Source organism: Glycine max, chromosome 20 (assembly GCF_000004515.6).
Source record: "Glycine max cultivar Williams 82 chromosome 20, Glycine_max_v4.0, whole genome shotgun sequence".
Taxonomy (NCBI): Eukaryota; Viridiplantae; Streptophyta; class Magnoliopsida; order Fabales; family Fabaceae; genus Glycine; species Glycine max.
Window position 1 is genome coordinate 28,714,792 of NC_038256.2, and position 13,743 is coordinate 28,728,534.

Here is a 13,743-nt window from a genome sequence, read left to right on the forward strand (position 1 = left end):
GATGTTACATATGACCTTCAAGGGTCTTGGCCATGTTATAAATAACACACTCCACTTATCATTTTCACTTTTTCCTTCATTCCTTGATTTTGCTCTAAAGTTGATGACTACTTGTTTGTTGCATCCGATGAGTATTAAAATTTTAGGTAGGTTGTTTTAGTTTTCATAGGTTCTAGTGTGAGCACGAGAAGGGTATTTAGCTTTCATCGAGGGCATTTTTCCACTCCAAAGACTTTGTGTCTCAAGGTGATGCCTCTTTTGACACCAATACATTTTCCTCTTGGTTGTCCTTACTACTTTCTTCTCCTACCGATCAAAAGTCCTCTCCTTGGGCTGACGATGCACCATCACCTCAAGCCGATGGGGTGCTGTCGCCTCAGGCCGATGGGCTACCGTCACCCAAAGTTGGTAGTAGAACAATAATGGGGGACTAAAACAATAATAAAGTCTTAAAATAGCTACTACTCAGATATGAGACGGGTAAAAATAAGTAGGTTAAGTTTTATGAGAGTCTAACTAATCCAAGTTGATTATATAAGTAATTTTAAGTTTTAATTTGACACTCATGCATGGTAACTTAATTTTTGTAAAAATTTGCAAGCATGCTTGTTTCTCCTTACCACACAACTAAAATTTTGTGGAAGAGGTTTTTTTTCATTAGCAAGTTTTTGTGGAAGAGGTGTGTAGGTTCTAGTGTTCTTCTTGATGTAATTCCTTTTTAGAGTTAATACTTTTGGCAATACAACTATACATTAATTATCCATGCATATTTCACAGTTGCATTTTCTATGAACCTTGTTATGTCTTGCTAACAATATTTTTGACCAATGTATGTACATTATAATAGAATTATTTTGACTTAATGATTTTTTTTGTCCTCTATCTTACTTTTTTGGTTCAATTTGGTTTTTACCTTTTAAAAAAATTATTTTAAATTTTAAGAGAAAAAGTTCATTTTAGTTCTTTATATTTTAAAAGCCATTCAATTTGGTCCTTTTCATTCTGGCCTCTCTGTTAGGGACGTTAGTTTAACGTCAAAAAAGGTTGAAGCTAATGATTATTGGTAGTTTAAAACCATCAATAGTTACTTTTGGCTTTTAACAAATAAACCATTTCCTTAAACCTACAAAAAAAATTCTACAAACATATTTTCCGAATTCAATCATGCTTCGCTCCTTCTCCAATCCCAGATTTTCAATCCCAATCTCATGACTCTAGTTTCCAATTCCAAACTTCTCCAATGAGACCTTGTTTGGTGTTCTAACTTAACACTTTCGTAATCAAACTAGATTTCACAATTCAAACTTCTCCAGTGAAACATTGTTTGATGTTCTAACTTAACTCTTTCATAATCAAACTACATTTCATAGTTCAAACTTCTCCAATAAAACATTGTTTGATCTTCAATTATAATATGCACCAACGTTGATATCGTTCTATTGCAGATGATTTAGAGTAGTTGAGACAATTTCATAGTCAAAAGTCCACCTACACTGCCAATTTTCATATGATAGGCTGGCTTGGTTAGACAAGAGAGTTCAATGATAAGGGCTAGAGAAAGATATGAGCACAAGAGAAATAGTTATTGCTAAAGATAGAGAGATATGAGACGACTTGTGACATAAGCTTGACTAGGCCAAATAGACCTTATTTGCACCACCTCCTATTCCGTCCACTTCGACTGCTCCATCTGTGAGCATTCCTCCCATAGGAATTATGGATCATATTGTAGAGATTCTTACCAAAGTGTCCAATCCTCATGCTGTCGTTGTTGCCTAAAATACCTCTGTCGGTGCCCAAACATTAATGTTTGACCCGTAGGCCAAGTGAAAGGGATGAACACAATGTTTGCACTTCTTCCACTAAGTCAAATGACATGGTGACTAATTCAGCTGCCAATCCTTGATTATCTCATGTGAACTTAAGTATTTTTTTCTTTTGAATAAGTCCAATTTAGGATGATTTTGGATTAACTAAGTGACAGGTTTGTGGTAACTGTTGACAATTTGTTTGTTTTTTTCTCTATTCCTCTTCTCAAATAAGAGGATGAAAATGTTTCAAATATATAGCATTTATACTTCGATCAAGCTCCTTTCCATCTGAATTAATTAGCCGATATGCTCCATTAAGTAAAATTTGATTAATTATAAATGGTCTTTCACAATTTGGGGACCATTTACCAAGTTCCAATTATTTTGCACCCAGAGGTAAAATGGACTTTCAAATGATGTCTCTTTAACTAACACTACTAAAAAATGAGTTTTAACATCGTTCTATTAACATCGGTTTTCAACTAACCAATGTTAAAATCGCACTAAATTCAGTTTTAACATCGATTATTTGAAAATCGATGTTGTAAGTGCTTAACAACATCGGTTTTTAAATAACCGATGTTAATATAAACTCTTTTTCTTTAATTATTTATATATTTTTTTAAAAATCATATGTTGAGTTATTAATTATGTTTTAATTTTTAAAAATATAATAATTAATAAACAATAACAAATTCAAAAGATAAGCATTTAAAAATTAAACTAAATTTTTAAAATAAATTTTGTAATTTTAATTTTATTATTTCATGATTATCATTTAAATATAACACATTTATATAAATTATTGCATATTAGTTCATTTGAAAATAAAAAAAAACTATTTTTAATAATAGAGTTTAACTTTTATAGAATTTTTATAGAACGTTGGTAAAAACAATTATATCTTATAAAAATTAAAATTTATTATTAATACACTACAATAAAAATTAAAATTTATTATTAATAGATTTACTTCAAAGATGTTGTTAACCCCTATATTTTTTTTAGGTTTTTGTTTTTTTTTGTGGTTTGAGAATTGTTAGGTTTTTGTTTATGTCGTGTGTTGTGTTGTTGTGTTGAGTGAAACGAGTGATGTGGTCGTTCGCGTCGGGGTCAAATTGGTTTCCAAATACGCACGGGATTTGTGTGGCGGTGTCGTGTAGTGTTTTTTGTGGCTGGACTACGAGAGAGAGAATTTTGTGGTATGCTTTTTGTTAGTGCATTGATGATGAGAAGGGGTGATATGTCAGAATACAGAGCGGCCTTTTTACGTTGAAAACTTTCAATGGGAGCGTGGGTGCCCAAATTTAGTGTTCTTGTCTTGATGATTAAGAGCTTGAAAATCCTTAGTATTTCCATTTTTCTTGTTTATCTCCATGTTATATAAGTTTGCCTTCTAATGATAAACTAGATATTTGGGAAAGCATTTTTATCTTCCTTATCATCTCACTTTTTCTTGGATGATTTTTGTCTATAATGCACTCTTAGCATTCTATTAAAAACTTACTTTGTTAGAGACTTAAAGTGATAAGCCATTCTCTATGCTGATTTAGATTTCTTACATTTTATTATGTCCTTAATTGTTTGAAGGGACTTGGCCTTATCTGCAATTGTTTATGCATGTGCAATTAATAGTATAGCTCTCATTCTCTGAGGTAACAACCAGTCTTGTTACCTAAGAGAAATCTTGATTCAAAATTGAATGCTTCAAGTGCAACCAATAAACCTGGTAAGTTCTTGCACCAGTTGTGTTCTTGTACCATGTATTGTCACTACCACTAATCTTGATTTTTTTTATGCAGACATTCTTTCTTGCATCATGTATTGTCACTACCACTAATCTTGATTTTTTTGGGATTGCTTTCAGATAAAATCAAGTCTGTTTATGTGAGAAACTTGTCACCTGCAGTGTCTCCTAAAATTGAAGACGAATTCAAGAATTTTGGTAGAATCCGGCTTGATGGTGTTGTTATTAGAAGTCACAAGGTATGTATCACTTTATCTCCAAATACCTGTATTAATTATGATTTTTGAATCTAAACTTTTCAATCTTATCCAGGATGTCGGTGTTTGTTATGCATTTGTTGAATTTGAAGATATGACTGGCGTTCATAATGCAGTCAAGGTTTGGATTTGCTCTTAAATGATTAGTTTGGGATATGCACTACACTCTTGAATTGTGATGTAGTAATGCACCTTGACCCAAAGCTAATACTGAACTTGCTATGTTGTCTCAATTAATGTTTATGTAATATCATGTTTGCAAGCAGGATCTGTTCAAATAGCAGGAAGACAAGTATACATTGAAGAACGAAGACCAAACAGTAACATCCCTTCTCGAGGAGGAAGTATGACCTTTTTTTTCAAGACTTTTGAAGTTGCATATCCTTATGTTGTTCGAAAACTTCTCACAGAGAACTCAGCTACAACAAGGAATATATTGCATTTGGTATTATAAGACCTTGAACAATGAGTTTTGTGCCAATAGTATGAAGAGCTGTAACATAAAACATCTCATCATGTGTTTGTTGTTATTTACTGATGTTACGGCATAGACAATATATTCTGAGCATCTTTCTCTGAGAAAAAATGAAAAGAAATTTAATATCTTTTTATATATTATTAAACTCTGGGAAGTAGCTCTGTATGAAACTCTGGAAAACTAAAAAAGGAAAAGATAACACAAGCATTGGAGAAGAGTAGGACTGATGATTTTGCAAGCAATCATATAGAAATGTTGTAATGCTTTGTTCTTTTTATTGTTGTAATTCGCTCTCCTAATGCTTCAGTTTTCCAACTATCCCTATCATGCATTCTTCTTTAGAGGATGGTTCATATCCTCAACTGCTACATCTTGCTTCCCTATCCGGAATACTAAAAGGTAAGCTACTGAATCAATTGGCTATAGATAAATTGGTTAATATATGTGGTTGTAACATTCATGGTTTGCAATTAGTCAAATTATTTTGGATTTTTTCTTTCTGAAATCTAATATATTGATAATTACTCATTTGTTGACTTTTGGGATATAGGAGCCTTCCACCTAAGGCAAAGAATTTGGTAGTTGTTTGGGGTTTGAGAGCTTTTGTCTTTGGTGTCTACTTCTACACCATGAATGGATACAAGATATTTAGCCACCAGAAGGAACAAGTGAAAGAGAGATTGTAAGTTCACTAAAATTTTGTTATGAATGTGTTTGTAAGCTCACTGTCATGTTGGATAGAATGCTAGTTTATTTGACTATCTGCATGCATATGAGATTTTTTTGGGGTGTATAATGGTGGTAATGGGGCTTGTACTTAAGATTCCATGCAAACTACTATAACTCCCACTTTTTGGCCGACCCTAGTGGTTTGAATAATGAGATCTTTGATTGCCCTTCAAGTTTATATTTTGTTATGCTTTAGTTTTAAATGTTAAGGCTTAGCTACAAGTCTGATGACTCTTTAAATTGAATGCATTATACTGTAATAAACAAACATATAATGCAGCTGAAGATGCTCATTATAAATTTACATATCAACATCGGTTATTTAAATAACCGATGTTGATATGTAAATTTATAACTTTTTTTTTCAAAATTTTTATCATATAACATCGGCTATTTAAATAACCGATGTTGTATTTATTAGTTAACATCAGTTTAAAAAAACTGATGTTAACGATATCACTTTCAACATCGGTTATTTAACCGATGTTGAAAGTCTTAAATAACCGATGTAAAAACCTTATTTTCTAGTAGTGTAATTCACTTCAGCTTAACATGTTTATTGTATGCTCTTTCTACTTCTCTTTTGTTAAGCTGAATTTAATCAAGTTCCATGAGTCAATTCTCATTTTAACTCATCAAACATAGATTATTGATACTTATCCAAAATTAGCATGTTCTACTTTGCTACCTTCAAAGATTGCACATTCATCTCCAAAGGCAAAACGACATTGTGTCCATAAGTCTGCAAAATGGGGTACAATTGGTTGCTTTGGTTGAAGTATTTCGGCAGGCCCATAGTGCTTCTTAAACATTTCATGCCATCTTTTTGGGTTTTCTTCTAAATTCTTTTTGACTATGTCAATCAAGATCTTGTTAGTGGCTTCAACTTGTTCATTTGCTTGTGCATAGTATGGCAATGAATGTATCAGCTTGATGTTGAATTGTCATATTAATATAGTTTTTGATATGTAGTAATTGACTTAGGTGTGCTGAATCTATAAATGATGTCGTGTTTAATGAATTTAATAATAACTTCTTAAGTTACACTAACCAATGGTTTAGCCTTGACCAATTTCATAAAATAGTCAGTAACTGACAACATCCATAGCTCATCCTCTGAATGGTCAAGGCTTGATCAGTGCATGCATTTCTTATAACATCACTAATTATCGACTTTTCAACGCATATCACACTATGATACTTCATATGATAACACTTTAATACAGATACGTGTGAAAACTATATTTAATTATAATATCTTAACCATAAAGAATTATTCACACACACACACACACACACACACACACACATCTACGGATAAACACACACACACACACACACATCTACGGATAGAAATACCGTTAGATAAGACTTTCCATGAATAAGATTGGTCGGTTTGAAAAAGTAAAGGCTCTAGCTAGCTTGACCTATTTCCTATCATGGGCCTTTTTTAGGCTTGATGTAACCTTTTTTGAAAGTTTAATTTAGACACTAAAACCTATTTCATATTAAATGTTTATGTATGTCTGATTTATTTGTAAATAGGCTAATTAGCTAATAGGCCAGTGAAAAAATAAAAACTATATTTCAAAAAAACTATAAACAATGAAAAATAAAACCACTGCTACTTATATGAAACTAAAAATTAGAGAAAAACTAAAACTATCCAAATTTTAGAGGATGGCTGATTTGATGATTTAATTTGCCAGTAATAAGAAAGTGTTATTAATGATACAAATGAAATCCTTTCAATACTTTAAACTAACTTATTGACCTTTAATTTTAATATAATTTCATTTTTAAGTTACGTAATTTTTTTTATTAAAAGTTGAATATAAGAATTATTTTTTTATGAATGTATTAAAGAATTTTAAATTTTGTTTTAAGAGTTTAATGGATATACATTAATAATGTAATATAATTTTATAATATCATTCAATCACATATCAATGTTTGTATATCTTTTAAGATATTTATTATAAAACTTAACAAACTTAACATCCATACATGCTAATTTGTCATTAAATGATTGTTTAAAACTAACATTGTCAATGTATAGTTGTTTTTCACTTGTTTTAATAACTAATTTATTTTTGCAAACTACAAAATAAATAGTGGTGCAAGTGATTTGGGTTAGGTTGAGTTTAGTCTAATTTTAATCAAATCCAATTAACTTATTTGAGTAACATTAGATTGGATTTACCTTTCTTTTAGCGCCCAATCTGACCTAACTCATCCATAATTGGGTTGGATTGGATTTAGTCATTGGATTGAATAATTAAAAAAAATGACACTTCTTTAACTTTTAACAAAAAAAAAAAACTTCAAAATAAGTAATTCAATATTGTTTTATTGTTTCTTAATTTTAATAAATTAGTAATTAGTTTTCATTGCTTTATTATTTTACAACTCACACGTGGTGTTTAATAAAATCATTCAAACTTCTTTACAATTTATAGTTATTTGATTGAGAAAATCTCTACAACCAAAATAAATTGTTGTAGCTTGAAAGTGAATGCAGTGAGAATTAAGCTTTTTTATTTACTTTTTCTTTATTACGTACTCATAATCTTTCACATACAGCATATAGAAAGAATTAGAAAAATATTACTTTGTATTATTTATTTATTATGTAGTTGGGTTGAATTGGATCACGTTTTTGAAACTTAAAAACCTGTTGCTCAACCAATTCTAATCGGGTGCACTAAAAAACCCAGTCAAACCCCGCAAAAATGTGATTACCCGTACATCCCTATTTTGCGGAAGTTTAGAACTAAAATTCAATACTAAATTAAGCTCTCTCTAAATATGGACTATTAAAGCTAACTTTTGTCAAAAGTTTCGAACCATCATATTCACAATTTGAATTTGAACAATTTAAAAAAAAAATGTTTAACTCAATGCATGTTTGGTTTCTTGTTTGCACAACTCCAAATGCCTGCCTGTTCATGCGTTCCAAAGTAGCGAATAGCGAAGTAATAGTACTGCTGAATTGGAAAAAAAAAACGTGGAATATGTTTGAACCTAATGTTTTTCTAAACACAACCTAATCATTAATCGAGAACTAATAGTGTGCAAATAGTAGAAATAGACACGTTAATCCGTAATAGTTGGCTGGAATAGAATTAAGTTTTGATCCTTAAATGTGATTGGGGTAAAAACTCTCATTAAAGATAACCAATTAAGTTATCCTACAAAATGACTCATCACAATACTTGGCACCAAAAATATATTTACGAAAAAAAAAGACACGTTCATCCATAAAGCAACAGTAAGCGTATAAAACCCAAAACAGAAAAAGTAATTCAAGGTCTATTAATCTAATATTAATTTAGGTAATATCTTTATTTAACTTTAAAATTACAATATATTGTAAGTACCATTACAATATATATTTATTAAAGAATATAATATATTTTTAATCTCTAAATTTTAATTGAATCTTATTTTTAGTTCTAGAATTTTCATAATGTGTAATTCAGTTCCTAAACTTTATATAAAAAAGTATTTTTAATCCCTTGACTTATTCTTTAATTTTTACATATTTTTTAATTTTAAGTTGTGAAGAGAAACTAAAAACATGTTTTTTTTTTTTTATAAAATTTAAGGACTAAATTACGGATATGAGAGTCTTGTGATTAAAAATAAAATTCAATAAAAATATAAAAACTAAAAATATATTTTATCCTTTATTGAATCATAAACAACCCAACAAGCCTGGAAGATGTATAGTGAGTGTTCACAGATTAGGAAGAATATGCTCTGGTAACCTTCCAAGTTACACGTCAAAGTAACTAACTGGTAACGGTGAAGCAGAAATACACAGCCAAGCTAGAGAGAAATGCAGATAAGATTCCAAACGATAGTGCAGGAGCAGCAGACACATTGATTCTAAACTTCTGGCCTCTTTCACAGTGATCGTCAACTGTGCAGATGAAATAGACAGGCCCAGGTGTAGAAACAATAGTATAATTTATCGTTGCACCATTAAATATGTACGTGAGACCACCTTCTAAGCTGGTGCTGCAATTCTCGTAATAAATATCGTCTTTCCTAATTCCCAACGAATGCTCTCCGCTCCAGCTGAAAACTGATCCATGTACACTACAAAGTCAAAATATTGAAGCACCTACAGTTTATGTGCAAATAAACTAATAATACGTTATGTATATATAATGTATCATATACACTCCTGGACCTAATGGGCTTAGTTGGCAGCACATGTTGAGTTTGTGGGAAAAAACTTAAGTTTTATACCCGCATAATATACTCCTGGGGAAGGACTGAAAACATTAAGTGTCATTAAGGCCTAGATTAAAGATTAGTCTTATAGTTACTCAAAAAATTAAAGTTAGTAAAGATATCTCCAAGTTTACAGAAAAAGAAAAGACTCTAATTATAATGGTTATTAAAAAGAAAATTATATACACTCCTAATATTTTTCTACAATCTATCTGTGTTCCATGTAGCGAAGATTATATGTCCTTAGGACTTAATGTATTTATTTTCATTTAGCAATTTTATTTTAGCAAAGACGATATCCGAATATATAGTTAATGTTTATTTTCGTTTTTAGTAGAAATGAAGATTGAACTTTTTTTCCGGTGAGATAAATAGATGAAGTATAATGAGAATGAGTGCATATTAAAACTTACTGAGTTTGTCACCAACATGGAATCTCTTGGTTCTAGCCCAGTCCATATAGAAGCTCTCATAGGAGGGAACGTTCCATCCGAAGTTGTCACCAACCATATATTCTGTTGCTTTAGTTACACCAATTATGAAAACCATTGCAATGGTGGAGTATCCTATCATATTTAAACCCACGTTCCTTGCCATTTTTTGTGTGTTTTTAGGTCGTCTCCTCGTTGGAACTTTGTTCTTTGATGTTGAACTCTAGTTCAAGAGGATAGTATATTGTGTATTATGAGATTGTGGTGGGGGACTATTTATATAGAGGTCCGGGAGAAATTCTTCTCTGAATTTAGAATACTCCAATGAAGTATTTCTTTCGAAAAATTTTCTGTACACGTATTTAATTAGTGTTAGAATTCTTCCCGCGATAATTGTTAGATTACGCTTTCTATATATACAAACTAAAAGTTATTAAAAACATCAATAATTGATTGAATAATTTGTATAAATTATTATAAATCTTTGATATCTAAATTTAATTTCTGTGAAAAAAAAAGAAAGTTCCTTATTAATCTTGGAAGAAGTCATAGTTATTTTGAGTTAATTGACATGACACATAGTCATGCATGTCGTTTTCAAATTCATGGCTTCTTTTTTGAATTGTAAGAAAAGTAGTTTTCTATCCGTGCTATGCACGGTATCTATTTTATTTTCAAAGGTATCAAATATTAAATGAATTAATATGCAATAAAAAGACCTGTCTCTATCACATTGGCCGGGCCCTGTCTGATTACAAAGCAATATAATTAAGCTTATAGAAATATTATTTCAAGATGTATTAGGAAACACTCACGTTAAAAGAAAGGTTAATACTTCATGTAAATAAAAAATGACAACTATATAATTGGTGTATATGATCAGATTAGGTAATTTTTGTTCTTTTATTTGAACAATTTAGATGGCATGATTTATTGGGTTGTTCTGTTTATCTTTTTATATTTTTCTATTGGCATTTTGTAAGATATTTTTACATTTGTGATGTGATTTAGCTTTATTTTATAAATTGTTTGGAAAAGTAATTGCTTAGTGAAATATCTAACATTATGTTTTTCATAATGTTTGATTAAGTATTTTAATTAGATTATAAGAGTAATTAAATTTTATTTAAGTAACGTAATTAATTAATTAAAAGATAATGGTTTGTTATATTTATGCACATGTTATATATATGTCATGTTGTATGTATATTTTGATGAGTTTTAAAGTGTTTAGACTTAAGTGGATAGACCTTAAGTCATGCGAAAGAGATAGGTGAGTTTAATGAAGTGTGGAGTGTGAAGAGAAAAAGTGAGAAAGTCATAAATCCCTCCCAAAATCCTTTTAAATCTGAAACCAAAATCAAAATATTTTTCTCTTTTCCTCTTCTCCATGAGAACCATTCTCTTGGGAGTTTGAGTTTTGGTCCTCCTTATACAAAAGGAAACTCCTTTCTCGTCACCTTGTTGTTCTTTGGGTTGTTCCTAGTGTGGCATGGAAAGACATCTCTTCTTCCTCCCTTTGTTCCATTTTTGTTTTCTCATAGAGCATCCATGGGAATTCATGAAAAAGCTTGGTCTTTGAGGATTTGATTTTGTTTGTGGTTGCTTTTGGGTTTGGGGTGATTTTGTTGAGATGGACTTGTTGGAGTGGAGGAAAGCTCCTCCCTTGGATCCAAAGTTCATCCTTTTCTCCTCCATCTTCACAAAGCTCTCTTTTTGTTCTATAGAGATGAGTGAAGTTATATCCTTTTTCCATGCTTTGGTTGTTGTGAATTGGTTTCAATGTTGCTGTAAAATGAATCATGTTGTTTAAAAATGGAAAATTGAGCATTAGAGGTTTTGAGTTTTGAAATTGGATTTTTTTATTATTTGATGAATATCGATGAAAAGTTCCTATTTGTAAAGAGTTTTGATGTTGTTTAGTGTATGAGCTTGTTTCAGGATGTTTTGGAAGGTATGAGAGGCAATTCTACAGAATTTCAAAATTCTAAAAAATGTGCGTCCACTGATTAGTTTTGCATTCAATAACCAAATTCGCATTCACTAACCAGTTTCGAGTCCAAGACCAGTTTTGATTCAGTGAATAGTTTTGAGTCTAGTGACCAGTGTTGAGTTCAATGACCAGTTTTGAATCTAATGACCAATTTTGAGTCCAGTGACCAGTTTTGAGTCTGATGAACAGTTTTGAGTCCAATGATCAATTTGAAGTCTAGTGACCAGTTTTGAGTATAATGACTGATTTTGAGTCCCATAGTTAATTTTGAGTCCACAAAACCAGTTATTGATGTGGATGTGATTTATGTTTGTTTTATTCGTGTAAATTATTCATTTTGAGATCTTAAAGAATATATGATGATATGAGATGTGGTTCTATGATTAGAATTAACTTTATGTTGAGATCATGAGATTCACATTCATATGAGCTTTTGATGAGTTGTTGCAAGAATTCAAGGTGTTGGAATACCTTGCTAGGTTTATTAATGTTTATTGTTGGATGATGAATGATAGAGATAGGGTGAACAACAACGTTGGCCATCAAGTCTAGTACTCTTGTCTTCTATTTTGGTTGTCAAATCTTCGATAATCTGATGAAGCGTCCAATCTTGTAGAAGAGAACATCCAGTCTAGTGGTTCATAGAGCTTAAAAGTGCTTTGAATCCCTTCATTGTAAATTATGTCATCAGCAATAAACTTAAACATTTTGTGCAATATCTATCTTCTCTTTCTATAATCTATGCTTCCATATCTAAACAAAATTTCTCAAATTATCCCAACAAATTGGTATCAGAGCTTCAATTTGAGATCAATTCCACATTTGTTTCGTGGTAGATCAAGTCATTAGTAATCAACTATTCTGTATCTTATATGTTCATACTGCATCTTCAAGATTCTATTCGAGAAGATGGTCAACACAAACAAGATAGAGAAGTTCAAAAGGAATAATATCTTCAACCTTTGGCGCATCATGATGTGAGCCTTGTTGAAAGAACCACTACTAGAATTTATAGATTTAACATCGCACGCTTAACATCGGTTATTAAAAAAATCGATGTTAATAAAAGCACAACGGCATTTGCGTAAATATTTTGTGTTAAGTAACATCGGTTTTGAAAAAACTGATGTTAATCAGTTGACGTTAACATCGGTTTTTGGATAAACCGATGTTAACATGAGATCGTTAACATCGGTTATTAAAAAACTGATGTTAACATCAATTGATTAACATCAGTTTTTTCAAAATCGATGTTAACGAAATTGGTTAACATCGGTTTTTAATAAATCAATGTTAACATGATATTGTTAACACTGGTTTTGTATAAAACCAATGTTAACCAATTGAGGTTAACATCGGTTTTCTAGAAAACCGATGTTGTGTTATACATAAATTAAAATCCAAAACCCTTTTTCCCTTCGCACGCTTAGTATCACAAACAAAGCCTTCCTCTTCTCCCTTTCACCCGCAAGACCTATCATCTTTGTTTGCTACCTGTGACCGCCGTCTGCGACCTATCACCGCCATCTCCTCCTCACCATCGCCACTGCTAGGGTTCACGACTGTCGTTGGGGTTCATGACTGCTGCGAGGTGGAGCATCCTTCGTTGGAGTCCGACATCAATGCAAGGTACGTGTTTTGCTTCTTTTCTCATTTTTGTGAGCTTTTGCAAGCTTGTTTTTTTTCAATAGATGTTTTTATATCACTAGGTCTTTGCAAGCTTGTTTTTTTTCTCTCAATAAATTGGTGTTGTTTCAAACTAATAAAGCTTCCCTAATAATCCTTCACTATTGTGTGATTTGATATCAGTTGTTGAAGTTGCTATTTCGATTACAAGTGAGTGTGAGTTTTGGTGCTTATATAGATTAAAAAGTGAGGCTTCGGGGGGAAAATTGGATGCTATATTGGATTTGTTAATAGGTGGTTTGAACTGTGTGGATAGCAGAGGTTTTCATTTTCACAACCCGTATCTTAATTGCCACATAGATATGTCTTCTTTGTCTTTATTGTTTTTCAAATTTTGCATGTAGGGTTTAAGGAGGTTGAGGTTAGTTT

At 31.3% G+C, this 13,743-nt stretch overlaps 1 protein-coding gene across 1 annotated transcript; it reads right to left on the reverse strand.

The window, feature by feature from the left end:
• Window positions 1–8,692: 8,692 nt before the first annotated feature.
• LOC102661869 (umecyanin) lies at window positions 8,693–9,993 on the reverse strand. Its single transcript, XM_006605671.4, has 2 exons — window positions 9,678–9,993; window positions 8,693–9,112 (listed from the first exon to the last, which is right to left on the reverse strand). Exons 1-2 carry the CDS (start codon window positions 9,859–9,861, stop codon window positions 8,817–8,819), a joined length of 480 nt encoding a protein of 159 aa, XP_006605734.1. The 5' UTR covers window positions 9,862–9,993; the 3' UTR covers window positions 8,693–8,816.
• Between the last annotated feature and the right edge of the window lie 3,750 nt (window positions 9,994–13,743).